The 25,257-nt window shown below is 36.8% G+C and overlaps 1 protein-coding gene and 1 non-coding gene across 11 annotated transcripts in view; both read right to left on the bottom strand.

The window, feature by feature from the left end:
• Positions 1-25,257, bottom strand: part of ZMYM2 (zinc finger MYM-type containing 2) — a 130,455-nt gene that overhangs the window by 35,837 nt on the left and 69,361 nt on the right. For 5 of the 10 annotated variants that reach the window (XM_036251099.1, XM_036251097.1, XM_036251105.1 and 2 more), the window contains 8 exons: positions 23,233-23,349; positions 20,946-21,096; positions 17,365-17,537; positions 8,058-8,223; positions 6,896-6,930; positions 2,189-2,293; positions 983-1,112; positions 137-252 (listed from right to left, as the gene is read on the bottom strand). In XM_036251099.1, coding sequence (XP_036106992.1) covers positions 137-252; positions 983-1,112; positions 2,189-2,293; positions 6,896-6,930; positions 8,058-8,223; positions 17,365-17,537; positions 20,946-21,096; positions 23,233-23,349 — 993 coding nt within the window. The remainder of the gene's footprint in view (positions 1-136; positions 253-982; positions 1,113-2,188; positions 2,294-6,895; positions 6,931-8,057; positions 8,224-17,364; positions 17,538-20,945; positions 21,097-23,232; positions 23,350-25,257) is intronic. The other 5 variants (XM_036251102.1, XM_036251103.1, XM_036251101.1 and 2 more) reach the window with 1 other exon arrangement.
• On the bottom strand, positions 12,572-12,679 carry LOC118624798. Its single transcript, XR_004958467.1, has one exon. It is a non-coding gene; the product is annotated as a U6 spliceosomal RNA (small nuclear RNA).

Raw genomic sequence — 25,257 nt, 5'->3', positions numbered from 1 at the left:
ACCTAAGTTAACTATTGAAGAAAGGTTGACTCAACCCTGTTTGCTAGCTTCACTGAAGCAGTAACTGCAACAACACTGCTCTCCCACACATGCCTCATAAATCTCACAACAAAAAAGAAGTTGAAATCCAACTTACAGGAACAGGAACTGTAGTAGGAACGGGAATATTTTGGCTGTACATGTGCATAGGCACCGGGATATACACAGGCACAGGGATAGGCACTGGGACATACTCTGTCTTCCAATTGTCATCTGCAAATGCAACATGTGATGAGGGAGCTCGTTAACTAGCACTGATACAAAGTGTTCAATGTTAAAATAATTTTGTAACAAAGAAAAACTTAAGCACCTCAGTACCCATTTAAAATAAATTACCAGTTTTCACAAAATTAGGTATCTAAAAACAAGAAAACTTAATGAAGTAGCTGTTCTAACTAACAGAAAGCACAAATAGAATTTAAGTGCTTTTTCTAATAGAAAGAAAAGATCCTTTAAAAACAATATATAGTTCCTGACATCTTACGGAGTCCCCTCATGCCCCCGACAAAGGGGTTTATTTAATCTAACAATCAGAATATACCTAAATTTTAAATTTGATGAAAATACATATTTGAATTATTTCATCTCATTCTTAGAAGGAAACAGTATGCTATTATTATAGACCACACTTAGAGATGATGGACAGAGGGAGTACTATAAGTTGAGTGGGTCTTGGCCCCAAGAAAATTTTTGCTACAGCATTATTTCACTGGTGACATTAATTTGTATCCTAGGCCTTTATGAGAGATTGATTTTCATAAATGATTTTAAATAATATGTTGTATTCTCAAGGTAATGTCTAAAAGTAGATAGGCAAAATCAACAGAAAATGACAAAGTGACTAACAAGTCTATTCGTAGCCTATTATTTGAGAAAAACCATGAATTTCATTAAGTTAGATATAAGTACAGGGAAATATGTAAGTAAAATTCCCCAAAGTTACCTGTCTGACAAGATTTGGTCTGCATGTGAGGTTTACAGTAAGTAGCTTTTGTCATTGTTAAAGGTTTGCAAAGAACTGCTTTGTTCTTCATCTCTTTGTTAGGTGTTGGAGAAGGGGGTGGTGCTGAACCCTAGAGAGAGGCAAAGAGAAACATTTTATTTTTACCTCTGATTTATATTACTTCCTGGTAGGAATGAGTATCTGGTTTCTAGGGCCTCTGGAGGGAACACAGGAAGAGTATAATCAAATTATGTTATTAATATTATGTTTACCAAAGTCATAATCTGATAGAATCAATTAGGATAGAACGAATCTACTCTGACCACTGGCAAAGCAGTAGTCATTGGTCATTCTACAGCTCTGTGTTACCTTCAAAGGATATCACCAGCATGTCTTTTAAAAACATAACACAATTCTCACTTTTAAGTACAAAAGCAAGGTTATGAGCCTGAATTTTAAAAATAATTTGGCTCTTTTAAATTTATTTAAAGAAAGAGTTCTTGTAGTTAGTATGGCTATGTGATACTCTTGCTCCCTCTGTTGGATAAGCAGCTTATAGATGGCACTAACTTTGAAAAAATAAGAAAAATGATGAAAGTATCTCCCATGTTCCAACAATTGTAATTTTAGAAACTTATAGTCTCTCAAATGTTTTCACTATGTTCACTGTAGCATTAATTGCAACTGGGAAAAAAACAACACACAAAATCTAAAACAAGCTGAGCTCTGTGCAAAAGGGACTAAAGATAAGGTGCTCTCCACATCACCTACTGAAATGGGGGAAATGTACAAAATACTACCACACTGGGTTCCCATTACTTAGTTTCATTCTGCACAGTCACTGTGAACACTGAACTGTTGCTCTAAAAGGAAATTCAGGGGTAGGTTCCTGCCAGCCTCTGGTCACAACATTTTCATCAATAGATCAATACATAACCTCGTTTCTGTTGAAACACTTTATTTAATACATAATTCTTACAAATAATGATATGCAGCATTTCTTCATAACATTATGATTACAGTATTGTTGTGTAATGTGCTCCAGTGTTCATCTCTCACTCAGACATGTATGCACGCAGTACACACATACTGTACAGTACTCATACTCAGTCATGTGAACACGTATGTACACTGGTACAGTGATGTAAAGTAGGTCCTGAAAACAGACTCAGCATTTAAACTTTTATAAGAACATTAGCACCTTACTGTTGGCAGAGCTGCAGGATGTACGTCGGGCAATGTACTATGGGGTGAGACCTCTTGACCTTGGCATGCCCCACAGACACCAAGGGAGAAGTGATGGAGCTTATTCTGCAGACAAGGAAGACATCAATGAGGGTGGCAGGGTGACATCTGGCAGTTCTACCTCAGAAGCTGGGCTCTGGCAACTTGCTGTGTCAGCAATTTTCCCTCCCAAAATGGCTTCAAAAATTAACTAAGCCTTGTCTGCTGGGCTTTTCACCTCATATCTTTTGAGTATCTTAATGTAAGGTGCAAACACACTGGTACTTCAACTGGAGGCTTTACTCAGGCACTGGATGATATGCTTCTGTGTCACTGACAACTTTTCCCAAGGCAGAATTCCATTCCAATATCCCAGCTGCTGCTGGGAGTCTTAAGCTGACTTTCATCACTGAATCTGATGCCTTGTATTGCCATCTTGTCCAGGTCTTCATTAGTGGGCTCTATGGCCTTGTCTGTAAAAACTTCCTCCACATCTTCTTCCTTCATGTTCCCAAAGCCTTCTCCACTTATTCGTGTATGAGTGGCATTGTTTTTAACATTGTTCTTTTAATTTTCTATAACACCTTCAAAGACTGAAATTTTTACAGTCTGGTCAAACATTTCCCAACAGTTATTCACAAAAGACTGGTGATGCTGTCCTGGGCTGTACCAACATAACTGATAATGTCACATACGACCATCATGGTATTTTCCTTGTTGGTGTTGAGAATCTCACAAGTTCTCATGAAGTGGGCCTTGAAAGCTTTCATATGCCCTGATCAAGGGGCATAAAAAGAACTACATTGAGATGGGCATTTTTTAGTTCTTCATGGTAAAAGATACTATCCAATAATAAAACCTTGAAAGCAAGGTTTTCATTTTGAAGACAATGTTCAACTTCTGGGATAAAGCAGTTGTAGAACTAATCCCAGATACCCAGACAGTATTTCAAGCTCTTCTGTCTCACCTCCAGAAAATGGCAGACGATTCAGCTTTTCCTCTTTAAGTGCTCATGAACTGTGTGAGGGTTGTACACATCATGAGGGTTTTGTGCTTAAAATTACCCTTTGCACTGGCACACAATAGCACGGTTGCACGGTCTCAAGTCAGGGGCTTTGGAGACCATCTGTGCTATATAGGTTCGTTTGCCAATGACCTTGTAAAAACAGTCAGTCTCACCAGTGTTGAAAACCTGCTTGCATAACCCTCTTCCTGCATAACACATGGCAGGTCTTCTCCCACAGCATCTTGATCTGCATAACCCTCCTTGCCTGCCAGTTTAACAGTTTTTATACCATACTGCCTTAAAATGTGTAAGTTAGACGGCACTAGGAAGGACAAAGTTAACATCTTCCTGCTCTGGATAACATATGAGCTAGAGTCTCACAACAGTGCTGTTCACTATGCCTTTGAAATCAGGTATAAGCTCATAAACCCACAAGTCATCACTACTACACCTCTTCCACAGCTTCACCACACATTACAGACTTGGCTTTAGCACTTGGAATTGCATCCTGTACAGACTAGTGAATTTCTTGTTCCTTTCGCTAAGTGTACCATATTGTTGATTTCATGAACACTGATCTCACTGTCAACTGACTGGAGTTCAACTAACAACACATGTATTTCCTCCTTAAGGCACATCACAGCCTTCTGGTGCATACAACCAATAGACATAACTTCAGTACTATGCTGGGAGGAACTTTTAACCACCAACAAAAAAACACAAAAATAAGAAAAACATGCACTAATCAAACTGTGAAAAGGACACTGCTGTACTAAGGAATGAGAGACAAGAAAGAGGGGTATGCACCTCACACAAAACATTTTTCACCACTCTGCATATGTCTGAAAATAACCTTGAAAGTGCCATAAGTACTGATGTAGGGTTACAAATAAATTTTAGAGAGTAGACAAATTCATATATAGGAATAATGAGGATCAACTGTGCTTAAAGTACTTACTGTTTCAAAAGTTTACTCGTGCATATTTAAAGGTCTAGAAGGGTATAAATTAAAAAACTGTTTATCATGAATCTCTCACAAGTTACAAATAATGCATAGGGCCAAGGGGATTGGTACTAGCATGAGCTTATTCTAGATTCACAGGGATTTCAAATCACATAATTAATCAACTGTAAGACACAAGGAGCTAGGAAACTTGGTTCTAACACTACTGCTATATAGCATCAGGCCAGTCACTCAATTTCTTATGCCTCAACTTCCTCAGCTGCAAACAGTTATTGAATATCTACTACACCCCAAGCACTGGGTAATCTTGTTTGGAACCGGAAATACTCCCTACTTAAGAATACGGGGTACACGCCCTGGCCGATTTGGCTCAGTGGTTAGAGTGTCGGCCTGTGGTCCAGAGAGACCCGGGTTCAGTTCCCGCTAAGGGCGCGTACCTCGGTTGCCATTAGTCCCCGGCCCTGGTTGATTGTGCGGGAGGCAGCCACTCAATGTGTCCCTTTCACGTCAATGTCTCTCTCTCTCTCTCTCTTCCTCCCACTCTATCTGAACAAAAAAAATGGAAAAATGTCCTCGGGTGAGGATAAAAAAATAAATATAAATAAAAGAATACAGGGTACAAAACCACAGACTTCCTAGATTACTTAATAGTTTGCCACCTATGATTCTGCAAATATTACATCATGTCAATGAAGCTATGCCACCTGGTGAAAGCCTACACTTGGTAATGCTTAATCTTCTGCTAGTCAATAAGCAGATCTATATCTATTTATAATGAATACTAAAGGATCCATTATGAATATTATAAAATCTACCACCTGTTGAGTATTTGCTATATGCCAGGAACCGTGTGCTGTAGACAACATTTGTAAACCTCCTAAAACTCATGTTAAAATCTAATTCCCAAGGTGAGATATTTGAAGGTGTGGCCTTTAGGTGGCGATTTGGTCATAATAAGATTAATGCCCTAGCCCTGGCTGGTTTGGCTCAATGGTTAGAGCGTCAGCCTGCGATCCAGAGAGACCTGGGTTCAGTTCCCGCTAAGGGCACGTACCTCGTTGCAGTTTGTCCAGAACAAAAAATGGAAAAATGTCCTCGGGTGAGGATAAGACAAAAAAAAAAAAAGATTAATGTCCTAATGAAAAAGATCAGAAATTTAAATAAAACTCTGATTCTTGCCCTGGCTGGCTGGCTCAGTTAGTTGGAGCACTGTCCTGTACACCAAGAGGTTGCAGATTTGATTCTGAGTCAGGGTACATAGCTAGGTTTTGAGTTCAATCCTGATTGGGGTGCATATGGGAGGAAACAGATCCATGTTTCACTCTCACATCAATCTTAATCCTTTTCTCTCTCTCTCCCAATAAATATAAACAAAAACAGCCCTCACGGGTGTGGCTCAGTTTGTTGGCATCCTCCCGTGCAACGGAGGGTTGCCAGTTCGATCTCACCCCAACCACAGGGTTGTGGCCTTGATCCCCAGTAGTGGGCATGCAGGAGGCAGCCAACTGATGTTTCTCTCTCCCTCTACCTTCCTTTCCCTCTTTAAAAAAAAAGTATATATATATATATATATATAGTTTTATATATCCATCCATCCATCCATCCATCCATCCTCCAGTGAGGATAAAAAAAAGTTTTTGTTCTTATTTACTAGATTCACTTGCCCTTATGAGGTGTTAGTACTGATAAACCCCAGGCATCTTCATCCTGATTTTACAAATAAGAAAATTCACACGAAAACAGTGAAGTCACTTGCCCAAAACTATATAACTAAGCTCTCATCCTTTGAAGTATATGGGTGGGGAAGTAAGATTCCAAAAGCTTACAAAGAAAAGAAAAAAGGTAACATCTACAATGGCACACTGACTGATCCTGCCCTGCTAGTAATGCTCTTGTCCACCACATTACAGGGTGTAAGTGCTGAGAAGCCTTGGTCAAAAGCTTACATATCTGAAACAAGGTTGGGAAGTTGCCTGATAGCTGCACAAAAAATAAACACAACAGGGAGTGATCACCTTTATGTTCCTCAGCATACATCAAAGTGCCTGGTCTCGTAAACCAAAAAGACTTAAATCCCAGTCAGAGCGCATACCTAGGCTGTAAGTTCGATCCCAAGACAGGGTGCATGTAGGAGCCAATCAATTGATGTTTCTCCCTCACATCTCTCTCTCTCCCCCTTCCTCCCTCCCTCTCCTTCTCCATTTCAATCCCACTATTTCAAAAATAAATGCACAAAGCCATTAATAATCTGGCCCAGCCCACCCTTTCACCATTATGTCCCAGGACCACCACAGGTCTTCTTTAAGCTTCGCCCTCATAAACAGTTTTGCCAAATACGCATGCCCTTTGCACATTATTGTTACTTCTCCTTTTCATCCCAGTTTACCTTCTACTCAACTGTTTAGAAGTTTTCTTATAGCTGTCAAGAACACACATAGGAAATTATTTCAAACACCTTTTGCTACTATCTTAAACATGCATCTATTATGGGTGCTTTAGCTCAAATACGTAAGGTAGGGAGAGGCCATAATTATTCACCTTAGCATGTATGCAAGTACCTGTTTTAGCATCAGGTAATTCAGCTGAATACTTCAACTGTCCAACAAAGGAAAGTAAACACTTTTTATTATTACAATCAGATAAAATTGAACTGATTATATTTTTTATGTCCCCACATTATAAAAATCAGTATTTAACACTGTCCTTTAGCAATACTTACTGTCATTTTGGTTCGGGGCGTCTGACAACCCTGATCTAAAAAATAAAAACATAAATTGAAAATGAGACAAATATAATTTTCTTCATAATTTCTTAAATCTGTATTTGTCATTAAATTTTAATGTTTTAAAATAATTACTAAGCCCTGGCCGGTTTGGTTCAGCGGATAAGAGCGTCAGCCTGCGGTCTAGAGAGACCCGGGTTCGGTTCCCACTAAGGGCACATACCTCGGTTGCAGTTTGTCCCCACCCTGGTTGGTCGTGCGGGTGGCAGCCACTCGATGTGTCCCTTTCATGTCAATGTTTCTCTCTCTCTCTCTCTCTCTCTCTCTCTCCCTCCCACTCTATCTGAACAAAAAATGAAAAAATGTCCTCGGGTCAGGATTAAAAATAAATAAATAAATTACTAAAGGTAATATTTTAAGCTATTTTAAGTAAAGAATATCAAATCTGGGAACTGAAATACAGCTAAATAAGTGGAGTCAACTCTTCCCATTCTGTCCCCTCAAAAAGCACACACAACTTTGGGGACAACAGCACCTTCCAGATTTTTAAGTGAGTCACATATAGCTTCTAAAGGGCTTTTGTTGCTCTTCCAAACATACTCCCAGGTACACACATATAATTTGCTAAAAATGGTTTTCATTTAAAATTGTACTTGAAACAATAGGTAGATAAATTTTTTAGAATTTTTGTTGTAATTCTCTTTAGCTTCTCTCCGACCCCAACTAGACACTTTATCTTCAACTAGCATTAACTTTTTAAAATAGAGCCTGGCCGGTGAGGCTCATGACTGTCGACCCCTACACCAAGAGGTCACCAGTTCAATTCCTAGTCAGGGCACATGCCTGGGTTTCGGGCTCCGTAGCTAGTGGAGGTGTGCAGGAGGCAGCCTATTGATGTTGCTTTCTCACCGGTGTTTCTATCTCCCTCTCCCTTCCTCTCTCTCCGAAACTCAATAAAAACATTTATTTTTGAAAAATGTTAAAAGAGAATAAAATAAAAAGAGAATATATCTATAGAAACATCACACAGGACACTTCTACCCAGAGAAACTATTAAAGTGATTGTTAAACTACCTCCCAAATCAACTATTTGTTTTCATCTAAAAAACTAAAGACTACAGTACAGGTTTATCAAGTTGCTCCCTAAGTTATGACATACCATAATGCAAGTTTTCAGGTCCTTTCTGAGTCGTCATGTTGGGCTCATTCTGCTGGCAATAGAAGCGCAATAAGCAATGCTGGTCACAGAAATGCTTCATTTCCCCACGCCACTGCACACGCTCTTTAAGAGTCCCTTGAGATTTACAACAGTCACACCTTGCAGCCTTAATAAAAAAGGAAGGTACCAGAGATTTAAATTACAAGGTTTAAAAAGTCAGATATGTACTTTAAAAGATGTCTAAAATTTTGTCAGTGATTACTGCCAAATGTGATAAAACAATGTCTGATAAAAAAAAATTATAAATCATAAATATGCAGTAAAATCCACAATAAAAGTGAAAAGAAATAGACATTTTTCTCATTGTTAAAATCCTTTTATATACTTACCAAAAGTCAAAGACCAGCATTACAAAGATATGATAACCAAAAAGAGTGAACAATGGTAAACCAAATTGGTACAATGCATTTTAATATTTTAAAATAATTTTGAGGGGAATAATGATATACTAGTAGAAGTCTCTACAATCATATTACATTGAAATCTCTGATTAATGAACAGATAATAAATCAATTTAAAGAAGTTGTACAAGACCAGAATAATTTGGAAGCAAGCTCTTATGATGAGAAAATTATGAATGTTAACTTGAAGTATTTTTATTTTGCAACAGTTTAATAAATTTGAAGAGCTTTAATAAATACACTGATTTATTTTTAATAACAGGAACTTCCAGTTCATCTGTTAAAATACTCAATGTTTAATTAATTAAAAAACAATTATATTTTGAGACAACCAATTTGAACTACATTTAGGAAAACAATCACCCCCAATTGGTCTATAATTTAATATGCAAAATGATACCCACTAAAATTCATACATAAAAAGTTATACTTTATGATGGTGAATTAATAATCTAGATACAGAATTTTGTTTTAGAGACTCCCTTTCACCTAGATTTTGCTCATTTTCCCTTTTACTTAAATTATGATTGAGTGAACCAAAAGTTTAAAATGATTTATTTCAAATAGCTACTTTCATAATTAAGAAATTTTATAATTTCTGATCTAGTTAGAGCAGAAATAAATTACTGTAATTTTTGTAAATTAGCCTTTGGTTTAAACTAACTACTCAAGTTTTGATAAAAAATAAATATTAAGTATTTTGTAGTTCATAATCATGGTTGCAGCTTTTCCTCATTACTCTAAATTACAGAATTTAAACACTGTGGGTTTTGAAATTTCTCACGTTATGTCTCAAAAGGAATTCTACGAATAAATACTATGTCAAAATTCCTAGCCAGGAATTAACGAATGATTCTGTTGGTAAACAGGTCTTATATAACACACATACCCCAATGTTAGAACACAGCTCTTTTTTTTCTCCAGGTCAGGTATTTCTCCTGCTGAATAAATGTTAAATGAATGAAGATCTGTAGTATGATTTATGACTACTAAGTGATGCCAATATCACATCTCTTGTCCAAAAATTTCTGAGCTCAAATTTTATAATGCTGGTAGTATTATGTGGTAATCTCAATAACATTAGCACTTTATATCAACCAGGTCATATTTTACTCAATAACAAAAAAGGTCCCTATGTACCATTCTCACCAGCCAAAGACTGTTCATTTTTACTGCTTGATTTTAGAGCAAAGAAAGGAAGGGGGACAGGAAGGGGAGAGAAAGAGGGTGAGGTAGAGAAAGAGGGGAAGGGAAGGAGAGAAGGGGAGGAGGGAGAGGGGGGAGCCAGAGAGAGAGGTGAGAGGGAGCGAGAGAGAGAGAGGCACGCAGAGTTTGTACCACTTATTCATGCATTCATTGGTTGCTTCTTGTACTTGCCCTGACTGGAGATGGAATAAGCAATCTTGGAATATTAGGACAATGCTCTAACCAACTGAGCAACCTGCCCAGTGCTAAAGACTATTCTTTTGGGGGGGGAGGGGGGTACGAGGGGAGGGGTACGAGCCCTTAGCAGGAACCAAACCCGGGACTCTCTGGTCCGCAGGCCAATGCTCCAACCACTGAGCCAAAACAGCCAGGGCCCAAAGACTATTCTTTAAAATAACTCTTCAAGTGTTCCAGACTTCATTTTCCCACACATTTTATACTTTATACTCAAAGAAAAAACAAAGGAAGGAACTGAAAGCCTAACATTCTATTTGTTGAGTTTAAATAGTGCAAGAACATGACAAAAGTTGTAGCAGACTACCTCATTCATTGAGACTCTGAAAAATAAAAGGCCACCATATTATATACTCTCTATAATCCTCACAACAGTAATGGAAACTAAGATCCAAGTAGGAAAAGTAACTTGTCTAAGACCAAATATTAAAAATACAAAGACAAGATTCAAAGCAGACTATCCACCAAGTAATAAAAACAATGGAAAGATAAAATGAGTTAATATGAATAACCAGAGAATCAAAATCCTAATAAGTTAATGTTGCAGGAAGGTTCTCAATGCAGCATCCAAAATTTAAATCTATTCATATAAAACATTCCAAAAATTTCACTGACTCTCAGTATATGGTAATATTGCCATTTATACAATAATTTAGAAAGCCAGGGGCAAAAAAACAAGAACATTCCACTCAAGGAATCTGAACAATGAAATCACTTCATTATTTTGTTAATTATAGACGCTCCTTTCTTCCAGAAGGTTCAAAACAAATTTAGATGATTTCTCCCTATCTAAAGAAAATAAAAAGAGTGAGATGAATGCCAATTTTCAAATGGAAACAAAATAGGTATATATTTTTTCAGGAAAGAAGAATAACAACAGAACTCAATACTAACTCCAAATTTAATGCCGTAATCAAAAATGTAAAGGTGGTGAACCTCGTTTTGTTGTTGTTGTCTTTTACAGTCACTAAAGTACACTCCAGGTCAAGTGTTCAGAATTAAGCAAAAAATAGAATGGCTAATTTAAAAACATCATTAATGGCCATTCCTTATCCACACCAACACCAACTCTGCCCCAACGACAAGAGAGGAAAGCTTAACATTTCTGTAACACAAAAACTAAAGTGTGATTTAGGTCTCTTGTTTAAAAAATCATTTTTAAAAGTACTTTATCTTGATACCACACCTAAGCAAGAAAACAAAGGAAAAAATGAACACATGGGACGACATCAAATTAAAAAGCTTTTGCTCAGCAAAAGAAACAATCATTAAAATGAAAAGGGAACCCACCATATGAGAGACCATAATGGCCAATGATGCATCAGATAAGGGATTAATTTCCAAAATATATAGAGTACTCATACAGCTCAACAAAAGGAAGACAAAGAACACAATTAAAAAATGGATAGAGGACCTAAATAGACACCACAACAAACAGGACATACAAATGGCTAAGAGATATGAAAAAATGCTGAACGTCACTAATCATCAGAGAGATACAAATTAAAACAACTATGAGGTATCACTTCACACCTGTCAGAATGGGCGCCATCAACAAACCATGAAACAACAAGTGTGGAGTAAAGGGGACTCTATAGTACACTGCTGGTGGGAATGCAGACTGGTGCAGCCACTGTTGAAAACACTATGGTGTTACCTCAAAAAGTTAAAAATTAAACTGCCATTTGACCCAGTGATCCCACCTCTAGGAATATACCAATATTCCTAAGAAACCTGAAACACCAATCAGAAAGAATATATGTACCCCTATGTTCACAGCAGCACTATTTACAATAGCTAAGATCTGGAAACAACCCAAGTGTCCATGAGTAGATGAGTGGATAAAAAAGCTGTGGTACATGTACACAATGGAATACTATGCAGCTATAAGAAAGAAAGATCTCTTACCCTTTGAGATGACATGGAGGGACCTGGAGACTATTATGCTAAGTGAAACAAGTCAATCAGAGAAAGACAAATATCACATGATCTCACTTATTTGTGGAATATAATGAACTAAACAAACTGATGAACAAAACTGAACCACAGACATGAAGGTAGCATATAGACTGACAAACCCCAGGAGAGGGGTGTTGAGAGGGGAGAGATAAACCACAGAACTTACATGCATGAATGCATAACCAATGAACAAAGCTGGGCAAAAGGTGGAGGGGATGGGGCGGAGGGCATCAATGAGGGAAAAAAAAGAAACATCTGTAACAAAAAACAAATTAATAAAAATATTCTTTTTAAAGGTATTTTATCTTAGTGGTTTTCCCGTCACTGTGAAAAATCAGGGACTATTTGATATTTTGGGGGTAAAAAGAGTCACTGATTCAAACAGTCTAAGGAAAAGGCATGTACTAAACTCTTAATTCAAAAACCTTAGTCCAACCTCTCAGCTACTAGAGGAATCTCGTCTTTAATAATTGACAAAAGGTCATTTACAGCCTATATTATACTGATGTAATACATTACATTTGTTGGACAGTTTCAACTCTTCACTTTTGGTTGATATATAATACATCCACTGTTCCCCATTACACCAGACCTAGTTTGGCAGAAGGGCAGGGGGAGGAAACCATGAACATAAATGAAACAGTGGATTTTACAGTCTTTTTTTTTTTTTTAAATGTATTTGCGTGTCATCCTTGCGCAGGGGCAGTGCTAATCTTCTCTGTATCATTCCAATGTTAGTATATGTGCTGCCAAAGCGAGCACTTTACAGTCATTTTTAAAAGAAATTCTTTACAACGCCCCAATGTATCTTTCTGAATACAATTCAGTTTTTTAAAATGCAGTGATAAGAATAGGTGATTGGTTATTATGCAAAGCATTAAGTGAGAAGAATTATTCAATGACCCAAAAAGCACAACATTAAAGCAAGAATATTAGATATTCCCTTTCTAAAATTAATTTCAAAAACAAAATATAATTTTTCTGGGGGGAAAAAATCAGCTATTTTAGAAGTTTAGACAAAAAAAAAGAAACTTTAAAGCCTAATAATATTTTTCATTCAGTTATCCTTGAATAACTAAGATTTACTAAAATGTTAATTTGATTAAAGCCCATAACTTGCACTGTTAAACTATTACAGGACCTTTGCATTAAAGAATTTAGTATTGCCCTGGCCAGTTTGGTTCAGCGGTTAGAGCATCCGCCTGCGGTCCCAAGAGATATGGATTCAGTTCCCGCTAAGGGCACGTACATTAGTTGCAGTTTGTCCCCGGCCCTGGTTGGTTGTGCGGGTGGTAGCCACTCGATGTGTCCCTTTCACGTCGATATTTCTCTCTCTCGCTTTCTCTCTCTCTCTCTCTTCCTCTCTCCCCACCCGGCTCTATCTGAATAAAAAATGAAAAAATGTCCTCGGGTGAGGATAAAAAAATTTTGAAAAAAATAAAATTTAGTATTGCCATCACTCACTACTAATTTGTAAAACAAATCAATCAAAACCTGTATAAAAAAAACCTGTAAGTTCAAGTAAAAGTTTAAGAAAAGCTTATTCATTCTATTAAGAAATACTGTGTAGTGTTCTTGGAAAACAGTGGGCCTTTTGATTTTTTTTTTTTTTTTTTATCCTCACCCGAGGACATTTTCCCATTTTTTTGTTCAGGTAGAGTGGGAGGGAGAGAGAGGAACAGAGAGAGAGAGAGAGAGAGAGAGAGAGAGAGAGAGAGAGAGAGAAACATCGACGCGAAAGGAACACATCGAGTGGCTGCCACCCGCACGACCGACCAGGGCTGGGGACAAACTGCAACCGAGGTACGTGCCCTTAGCGGGAACTGAACCCGGGTCTCTCAGGACCGCAGGTCGACGCTCTAACCGTTGAACCAAACCGAACAGTGGACCTTTTGAATGATCTTCACTACATATCAAACCACCTGGCTATTTATTCAGTTACAATACTAAATTCCTTTTTGTTTTTTATCCTCACCTGAGGACATTTTTGCATTTATCTTCAGATGGAGCTGGAGGGAGAGAGGGAGGAAAAGAGACAGAGAAACATGGATGTGAGAGAGATACATCAACTGGTTGCCACCCACATGACCCCAATAGGGACCGGGGTCAAACTGCAACCAAGGCATGTGACCCTAGCGGAAACCGAACCCGGGACTCTCTGATCCATGGGCTGATGCTCTAACCGCTGAGCCAAACCAGCAAGGGCTACAATACTAAATTTTTTTCTCCAAAAACTTTAAACTTACAGAGATCAAAAGAACTACGCTCCCACTTGGTTTCATATTATGCCTGAAAACAGTTACTTTGAGGAAAAGTAAAATCTACTTCCTACTAAAGAGTAATCTAGGAGAAGAAAAACACAATTTTATTCTAAGCATTTGTTTTCGTTGCATAATTTCAACAGATTTTCTATTCCAATCTAGAAGAGACAGTATGTAAAAAACCACCATTTAACCCCAAAACAAACCATTATATAGACTAGAAAAAAATAGATCATTCAAAATGTCTTGTTAGTGTGGAAAAAGGGGGTGGGAGGCGCGCAGAAAATTTTAAAGTATATTAAGTATTCAAATTAAATTAAAATAAAAATGTAAAGTTATCTAAATTCTAGGTAGTCTCTCGAATTGAAGCACAAAGACAACAGAAAGTGGAAATTCAACATGCGTATTTCTCTGTTTAGGTAGCAAATGCTCATGACTGAAGGTGAGTTGACAACTGGATTGGTTAGCTGCTATTTTCAAAGATTCCTTGATGAGGCACTATTTACTGGGAGGGGTTTTTTTGTCCTAGTAAAAGTAAGGGTCACGCCATCAGTAAGCTAAAATCTAAATTTTTGAGTTCTTACATTAAAAAGGTGGAAGAAGCCCTGGCCGGTTTGGCTCAGCGGTTAGAGCGTCGGCCTGCGGTCCTGAGAGACCCGGGTTCGGTTCCCGCTAAGGGCATGTACCTCGGTTGTAGTTTGTCCCTGGCCCTGGTTGGTCGTGCGGGTGGCAGCCACTCGATGTGTCCCTTTCACATCGATATTTCCCTCTCTCTCTGTTCCTCTCTCTCCCTCCCACTCTATCTGTACAAAAAATGGAAAAATGTCCTCGGATGAGGATTAAGAAAAAAAAAAAAGGTGGAAGAAGGCCCTGGCCAGTGGGGCTCAATGGTTAGAGTACAGGCCTTTGCACCAAAGGGTTGCTAGTTGGATTCCCAATCAAGGGCACATACATGGGTTGCAAATTTGATCTCTGGCCTAGGTCAGGGAGCATGCAGGAGGCACCAAGAGATGTGGGTCTCTCTTACATCTTTTTCTCTTCCCCCCCCTCACTCTCTCCCACCCTGTTCTCCACTCACTTTAAAAATCAATGGAAAAAATATCCTCACATGAGGATTATCACAATTTGGTTGGGACTCAATTAACCACATTTTTAAGATGACATGGTAGCAGTGAATAGATGGGACGGACTCGGGAAAGGTAAAGGAAAACAGTTTGACTCAAGTAGAAAGCACACAGAAGAAAGTTATTCTTTGATTAATGTATTGGCTGCCTCTGGAGAGGCCAACAATGACGCAGGAGATGCAACCCCATTTTCTTTTCTAGGACTGTATTCCTACTGATTATATAGAAAAATCCTCATTGTTACTTGCTTTACAAACTGCTGCCTTGTGACAGACAAATTGTTCTTAAATGTTGGATTTATAAGGAATAATAATAAAAATGTGTTTGATACATAGATCATTATACGTTGTTATTTCAGTAATAATAATCTTATATGTTCTAAAATGCACCACCTCACTGAAATTTATCATGGAACACTGCATAAAATAAAAACATTAGATACAATTATTCTTTAAAATAAATAGCAAAATGGAACAAATGGCAACACCTAGAATAGTGTGGTCTTTTGCCAAACACGTCCTTGCTTCCCAAAAAAGAAAAGAAACCAAAAGATTTCTTTATTTCAATTATCATACAAAAGAAAACAGGAAGAATTCATTCAAAGAAAGAAGCCAAACAAAGAAATACATTCAGTGTGCTGGGAACAGAAAGAAAATCCTCCAAGAAAGATTATTTTAAGAAACAAAGTTTTGACTCAAAATTATACAATTAAGTAGAAATTTTTAATAAAACAGTAAGGGGAAACCATCACATGGCAATAATTTGGCCTCAAACTAGAAAATTAATGATGAAAAGGGTAACAGATACTGTAGTAAGAATAAAGTAGAATTTCCGCATTTGTAACCACTAAATACCTTTACTATTTGAGATTTTCCAAAACAAAATTTCAAAAATAAAACCTTCTAATCATTGGAGAAGAAGGTATCTTTGTGCTAACCTAAAATTAAGCACTTAAAGTAACATTTTCTGAGTGACTTCTCAAAATTTCTGTCTACAACAGAATAGGACCTCAGTTTAGACTGAAAAGAATCCATGTTAAAAGGTGTCATTATGCCTGTCCTGCGTGTTACTAAAATTTGAACCTCAATTCTAAGACTTAGTCACAAGAAACAATAAAATAATAAGTAACTTAAAAGCTGTACTGAAACTCTTAGCCTCGACAACCTCTGACAACTTGGAAAGTATCTTCCTCTTTTTATTGCTTTAGATATTCAAGAACTTCACCAAAAGTTCTTGTAAAGTCTTAGTGTCATTTTAACACTAGTCACTTTCATTAAGTGAACTAAATAATATTCTACATAATTTAACCGTTTGTTTCTTTAGTAGTCATTTTGCAATTCTTAAGTTAGGATGATGTCTGTCTTCACATGCTTTAGAACTACATCCATAGTGAAGTTTTTGCATGGAGATACTTTTCCATGTTAAAAACAAGGAACAGATAACTGTTTCCTGGGCAATACTTCACTAACCAAAGCCCAAATTTACACTCTTTTTCTTATCCAGAAAGAAACCATTACGATGCACCAAAAGGGACTTAACTTTTGTAGATACATATTTTAATGAGACATACAAACACATACATTTACAGTTATAAATTAAATGTTTTTGGTCTCTGTTGATTCACATAGCATCCTTTCAATTTGAAATTCTCCACAGACTCATAAGTAAAAAGGCAAGAAAGAAGAGTTTTAAAACAAAACTTAAGTATCCAAAGCAATTTACCTGCTAATGTTCAACACTGATTAAGTAGTCATCAAAAATATTCCTATTTAGTGAAATAAAAATACAACAAATTGGAAAGAAATAATCCATTTTGTTAAGCAACAATGCTGAAAATACAGGTATATCCTAGTTTTGGGTAATGTCCAAGTTACAAAACAAGTAAAAATGCTACTTAAAGTTATAAAGAACAAACTACAATGAGAAAAAGTTTAACGAACTGTATAATTAGGCTAAGCCTAATGTGCGTACATTTTTTAACATAAATAAGTTACCATGGCAATAACGTTTTTTTAAAAGCTGGTTAAAGTAGTGATTTTAATAAAAATTTTTAGTTACTTGCCTTGTAGTACCAATCCTGAAATTTTTTACAGCAGTCCTCGCTACAGAAATCTCTCACAACACCATCCACTTCTTTTGTGGCTCCCTTCTTACACAGCTGAGAGCAATAGTTGCAAGTAACACATCTCAATCCCAAACGTCTTGCAAAATCCTGTTTGTACAATAGTTTGCAGCCTGGAAAATAAAAAATTATAATATTAAAACAAACAAAAACCACATTAAAAGCTACTTTTGAGGGTGAGAAACAGCATATGGTAAATAGCACATCAGCTTTAGAAATTGTCTATAAATTCACATATCAATTCCATTTTCTCTCCTGATCAAAATTATGAAATCTCCTGCTATCAAATTTATAAAAATTTGAACAAGATATATTATACTGAATGCCATGTGGGTTCAAATAATTAATCTCTAAGACATTCAAATCTAGTAAAGTCTCACAACTGTTTTATTGGCTCTATTTAAATATAACTCTAAGTATCATAAACTCCCCACAAATTGGCATTTTAATAAATGAAATAGTGAAGACTGTTGGGAGTAAAAGATAGAAATAATGGCATTAACATTTTCACTCAAAAAGCTAACTTAAGACATAAATCAGTTAAGTGGCATTTTAGCCGAATTTTCTAAAGCCTTTTTTTCTCTACCAACCTGCACAGACCTTAGGGAAGAAAAACTGGTTTATTTACTTGTAGAGAGAGGACTTTTTAAAAAAATTCTATTACTGCAGTAAAATATTTCTTTTACATACTATGTAAGTACATTATTTTATTTTTTACATATCAATCTTATTTTTTCCCTATAAAATCTCTATGAGGATTAAATAATCTTCTTTTCTTTACTCATGCTGTGCCACATAGGAATGACCTTCCAATTCTTATCTACAAAAATCCTTCCCATCCTTTAACAATTACATCTCCTCCACAAACTTGGCCCTCATCAACCTAGCTTGAAATGATCTTTCCAAACTGTTAAGTTGAATTGCAATTATTTTATATATAATGTACTTGGCAAATAATTATTCTTATATAACTTATCTGGCAATTAATTTATGACTTATCTGTTACTCTGAACTATACTTACAAATGTTTAATATTTCATCTTTATTAGCTTTATTTTTCTAATAAAATGGTTCCAGCAGAGAATTAGATGCAGTTAGAGAAAGCATAAAATCTATTAATAGGAAAAAGACACACATCTTTTGTATTAAGTTTTTACTGCCCATGTAAAGTGATGTCTCTCTGATTGAAAACTATATTCTTAAACATCAATTATCTACTTGCTGCCACCTGTCCATTTTAGTAAAATCCACATAATCTCAAAGGCACAAGATCACTATGTATGTTAGCCATCAACACCAATACATTCGGATTTAGGAAACACTAAGAATGTCACTGAACAAAAATTGAGATGTAAAAATTAATTCAGAATCAATCTTTTCAATGAAACACTATGTCACTTTTCATTATAGCTGTGATCTTTAACAGTAAACATAGTACCCTAAGTACCTTTTCATTCTAGATGAACTATACCAATTAAACCTATAAAAGTGGAATGCTTCGTTGTATAAATAGTACTCTCTTACCTATACAAACTTCAATGTAAAACGTATAATGTTGAAAGAACTGATAATTTTTTTGGTATTGCTCATTCCTACTGTTGGCATTTAGAATTTTTCAACTTTTTTTTGTGTAACAGTACAGTATACTTAATATGCCATGAATTCACAGGGACCAGGTTCCAGCAGCTCAGGTTCTTCTCCATTGGATCTCACAAAGTGTGCTTCTCTGGGTGGAGAAGGCTGACGCTTCAGTTGAACCCAGGTACCTTTCTCTTTGGCTTCCTTCTTTTTCTGATCACTTCCTTTGGCATGTTTTAGAAAGCTATCTCAGCTCTTAGAGTGCTTAATATCCTCAATACATACCTTAATAATCTTGGCAAGAATCATGGTGTTAACTTACTTGTTTACAACAATGCCCACCGCATGCTAGGTGACGGTGTACTCTTCCAGTTTTGCCACAGTGACATTTGTGGAGCCCTTTTTTTTTTTATCCTCACCTGAGGACATTTTTTTTTGTTTTCTTTTCAGATAGAGTGGGAGGGAGAAAGAGGAAGAGAGAGAGAGGAACATCCACGTGAAGGGGACACATGGAGTGGCTGCCACCTGCACGACCCAACCAGGACCAGGGACAAACTGCAACCGAGGTACATGCCCTTAACGGGAACCAAACCCGGGTCTCTCTGAACTACAGGCCAATGCTCTAACCGCTGAGCCAAACCGGCCAGGGCTGTGGAGCATTTCTTTTTGAACAGTGCCCATTCCCTTTATGTCTACAATATCACCTTTCTTATAGACTCGCATGTATGTGGCCAAAGGAACAACTCTCATGTTTTCTCAAAGGCCTAGAGAACATATAGTAGTAGTTGCCTCTCCTCTTTACCTTTGGGTTAGTCATTTTTGCGAATTTCTGGAAGATGGCAGTTCCAGCCAAAAGGAAGCTCCAACCTTTCCCTTGCCCTTAACTAGCCATAGAAATCCATAGGAAAAGTGAAGGGGGGGGGGGGGGGGGGCTAACTGGGAAATAATAGGTAGCAAACAGGAAATCTGGGAGTTCAGTGTTTGGGGCCAAAGAAAAGAATAGAACATGAAAGCCAACTTCAAGCAAGAATGTGGCATTTGGGGAAAAGATAATAACCACAGGAGCCCAAAACCCATAGTGACAATCCTGGTCCCTATCTCTGGAGAACTGGAATGAGGACTAGAGTCCATTTCTATAATCTGCTGCTGGACCCCAAGAGCAAGAGCATAAATAAGAGGAAAAGAGAATTCCAAAATGCACTATTATCAAAAGTCAGTATTTCTCTGGCATCCCAAACTGAAAACCTAAGTATTACAGGAATGCCACAGGTAATTTTCTTTTTTTTTTTATTTTTTTTATTTTTTTTTTTTTTATTTTTTTTTTTTTATCCTCACCCGAGGACATTTTTCCATTTTTTGTTCAGGGAGAGTGGGAGGGAGAGAGAGGAACAGAGAGAGAGAGAGAAACATCGATGTGAAAGGAACACATCGAGTGGCTGCCACCCACACAACCGACCAGGGCCGGGGACAAACTGCAACCGAGGTACATGCCCTTAGCGGGAACCGAACCCGGGTCTCTCAGGACCGCAGGCCGACGCTCTAACCGCTGAGCCAAACCGGCCAGGGCGTAATTTTCTTTCTGGTATATTGAAAACCTCTGTGAGCTGGGCCAGGCAGTATGCTGGACAGAAAAATGGATCCAATAAAAAAGAATTCTACTCCACTTGCAAAGTCAACTTTCAGGTCACATTTCACATGTTTAAAAATGACACAGTATGCTAGTGATTTTATTTTATTCTAAAAACTTCCCTGAAATGGAAAACAGGTTACTAAATGTTTAACAAACAAGTCAACAGAAAAGCAAACTCAATTTTTATGTTCAGCTACACTAAAATTGTACAGCTCCTCTGGACATATGTAGTTATATAATTTGAAAATACTTTGGCAAAAAAATTAATATTAAATATTAATAAATTTATGAACAACACTGTATATACACTTGCCTTCACTACAGAAGGGTCTCTTAACGCCAGAGAAATTTACTGTTTCATGAAGAGTCTTCTCCTCTTGACAGTACTCGCAATATGTAACTATGCAATGCAGCTTCTTATAGTCGTCTGAGCAGGTTCTGCTGCAGAATTGATGCACTTTATTCTAAATGCACAATGGGAACCTTGGTAAGCAGAGGACAACCATCTCGAGAACAAGTTTAAGAAATAAACAAGCCATGTTTACAGAAACTAAGTTAACTCATTTACCTACTTCATGTTATCTCCTTGGAGATACATTTCAGATAGACCACAGACTAGTTTAATTCAATGCTATATTTAGATATAGCTCCACAAAATTCAATACCATTAACTAACCAAAAATTACAGTGAAAGAGTATAAGTATCAAAGTAATATAGTATCTGGTATTGCTAACAGAACTGGAGAAATGGGAAGAAAACAATGGAAGATACAACATGGGTAAGCTATAAAAAGATGAAAATTATGACATTAACAGTTTCAAACACACAAAAAGGTATTCTTTGTTAAGCATAGTCAAGTAGGCTCAATCCCATTCCTATCACAGCTTAACAGTAAAGATCTATTGTGGGTAAAGATATTCAACTTGGAGCCATCCTACAGTGTGCTGTTAAGCTCAAAACTGAGTGGGCTCCCTTGAGTAGAGCAAAGTTAGTAATTATTTAGTTATTTCTCCTGGCCTCAAACCCATAAGAGCCAGTGATACTTTTCAAATATGCAGCCAAACAGAAACAAATGAAAGCCTCCAGGGCAACAGCATTTCCTCTTTGTTACTGTGGAGGATATAGACTAGGTCTAAACCATCTAACACTAGCAAAGATACCTGAAGACCCAAATAAGGAAAGTGAAAGAGCCTAAGAAGGAACTAAAGTAGTAAGGTCATCATCAGCGGAAAGATGCCCCATCATGGACATGTAACTATAAAGGAAAGGCAACAAGGAAATGGCAACTGTGAGAAGCAAGAGGCCCTCCGAGTTCTCAATCACCTGAAAGGCAGGTACAACTCTCCTTCAGTTTTATAGTGTTTCCTAACTCCTTCCAGTACTTGGCCTCCACATAAATAAAAGCAACAACACTGCAAAAGCAGGGTGGTGCTGACATGGAGAGGGTGGAAAGGACTTCATTTTCATCCAGTATTATGAAGACTCACTCAGTTTATGCAGGCCCTTCATCTCCGATATGATACTACCCTGTGAGCGTGCTCATGGGCTTGTTTCCTCATTCCCCACCATTCTTTTATCCTTTATTATTAGGCCTTCAAAATCCTTACTGCTAGGATCTAAACAGGGTTTTAGTCACTAAAAATCATCACTGAGTGCCATCAACAGTCCCAAAGAATGATTGGTTAAAATATTCCTTAGATTACACCAATCAAATTAACAAACTAGAAAATTTTCTAGGGACTAAAGTGTTAAAATAATAAAATTTCAGATTTCCAAAGAACTTTAAAAATTGTGTAGTTTGGTTCTGGATATCCCTTTCACGTAAGGCTTGCCAACAGCCACTAAGTTTTGGCTCAGGAGCCGTCAATTGTCAGTATGGCACTTTGTACATCATTTGTTATATACTACAGGCCCTCAAAAAGGGTGAAAGAAAGGATGGTCAAAGATAAACACTGCTCAAGAAAGCAATGTTCAGCCTGAACCACCTTGTCCATCCAGCCAGCCACTACTACTGGCCCCTTAATGAAAGAAAAGATAATAATCAGAGTTTTGGCTAATGGCAAAAGATATGGCAAAGTAAATAAATAAATTGAGGAAGGCTAGAGTAATGAGACAGAAAAATAAGTTTATATTAGGATTTTTATTAAAACAAAATTATAATGGTAAATGACTACCAAATTCTATTTATTAGGTAGTAGGCAATACAAGATATTAGAGTTCACAGAAAATATTTATAAGGATGGATGGGGGTGGGGAGGAGAAGAGATGGGGGAGAGATTGGGGTAAGTAGCTAAACAAAGTGATACTCCATACACTATTATGAACATAATATATAGTGAATATGACTTGAATAATTTTTTGTTTTACATTAAAAAAACAGATCCTTTGTTGGTGCCACTCCCACATAAATAAATGATTCAAATATGAGGATGTATCATACTTAAATGACAACATCTTCTTTCTTAATGGTAAACAAAATCTGAAAAACTGATTAGTGGGCCCTTATCCACTATGAAACAGATTCTCAGATGGAAATGCCAGTTATTTTACTATATTTTCTTTAGTACTAGATAAATATGCATAATAAAATATGACTTGCCTCCCATTCCAGGATTTCTGGCTTTGAACAAAAAGAATTTTTGCAATAGTTGCATTTCAACTGAATATCACTTGGAGCTACAAACTGGCCATTTGGAGATGACTGCATACTTAGAGCCTTAAACAAAACAAAGAACACATATACTGAGTCTAATGCGGATTTTGGAATTTTTATTTATAACAACTATCAAATATACACTATATCCAGAAAATAGTATTTTGCTTAGGTATTTCAACACATAAAATTACATTTCTGAATTTTGTCTTTAAGAAGTATATTAGTATTCTAAGTACGTTTTATGAAATTAGAATTCATCTTTTATCTCAAGATTATGATTTTAAAAATATATAAAAGATTTTTTTCTCTTTAAGAAACTGTAAGTGAATAATAGGTTGCTCAACCAAGTTCTGAACTAGTAAATAAAAATAAACTCTAGGTTGTGGCCGGGTAGCTCAGTTGGTTCGAGTGCTGTCCCATATGCCAGGGTTACAGGTTTGATTCCCCAGTCAGGGCACATACAGGAATCAACCAGTGAATGCAGTTGATGTTTCTGTCTCCCACCACCTTTCCCCCTCTCTCTAAAATCAATAAATAAAAATTATTTTTTTCATTTACATCCCAGCCCCTGCCAACAGCTGATTCACGGCTGACCTGTACCACTTGCACTGTTGCCTTCTTTGTTGTTCCAAGTTCCTGAATGAAAACAGCCTATGTTGCTTTATTTTTTAATTATTTCTTCATTAATTTTTAGAAAGGGAGAGGGAGAGAGAGAAACCTTAAAGTGAGATCAGCTGCCTCTTGCACACCCCCTACCAGAGATAGAGCCCAAAACCTGGGCATGTGAACCCAACCAGGACCTCAGTCCATGACACGATGCACTCAACCAAGCCATGCCCAAATAAGCCAGGGCCAGCCTATGCTACTTTTTAAAGTTGCTCATTTCTTATACAAAGTTACAGAAAAAATATTTATAGACTGGTACTGATACCAGAATTTATTTTGAGGTTATTACAGTTAAAGTTAAAGCTATTTACTGCAGATAAAAAGATATAAGCATACATGGGCTTTAAAAGTTTTAATCTAATCTGAATGGGTGAGTACACTGATAATTTAATTTTCATTTTTATCCATATTACATATAATCTTCTGAATGTATGAAATAGTTAATTTTCTTTAAATGTGGCAGTGGAGAGAAAACATTTATCATTTTTAAAACTTTTGCATTGTTCAACACAATTAAAATTTGTGGAAACATAAAACATGCAAATTTAAGACAGAAAAAAATTTTAAATAAAAACTACCATTACCCTTAACTGTTTTCAAAAAAATTCAAGTCCATTAAAATTTTTTCAAAACTTTTTAAAAATATTTTTTTCCTCATCTGAGGGCATGTTTTTATTGATTTTAGAGAGAAGAGGGAGTAGGGGGAGGAGACAGAGACATATATCAGTGTGAGAAACATCAATCGGTTGCTTCCCATACATATCCTGACCCAGAATCAAACCAGCAAGCTAGGTATGTGCTCTGACCAGGAATCTAACACACAACCTTTTGGTGTACAGGATGACGCTCCACCAAATGAGCCACCCCGTCAGGGCTAATTTTTCAAAACTTTGAATGAAAACCATCTAATGAAGACAAAGTTCAAAATTTACGGTTTTAAGATACAGGGAAAGGAAAAAAGTGCAGCTTTCCTATTTGTCAACCTTGTATTACATTTATGCAGTCACAATGCAAAGAGGCTGCCTACAGGCTTACTTGCATGCATCCGTCAGAAATCAGAGTCTAAATTCTGTGTTTCTTTAAAATATACAATACACTGTTATACAAATGGTTTCATCAAATCATGGGCAATACAAGTTTCAATTAAAGAAAAAACACAGTTAAAACATTTTCAATTAACATTTCAGTTTACCCATCATCAAAAAGGAACAAAGATCTGACAAAGCAGCATGCCAAAGACATTGTCCTTCACTCATCTAATTACTTCTTATTCCTTAATTTCTACTTTATGAAAAGTCAACA

This window comes from Molossus molossus, unplaced genomic scaffold (assembly GCF_014108415.1).
Source record: "Molossus molossus isolate mMolMol1 unplaced genomic scaffold, mMolMol1.p scaffold_m16_p_10, whole genome shotgun sequence".
Taxonomy (NCBI): domain Eukaryota; kingdom Metazoa; phylum Chordata; class Mammalia; order Chiroptera; family Molossidae; genus Molossus; species Molossus molossus.
The sequence above is the reverse complement of the archived record's forward strand: the minus strand, read 5'-3'. Positions and strand labels throughout refer to the sequence as shown.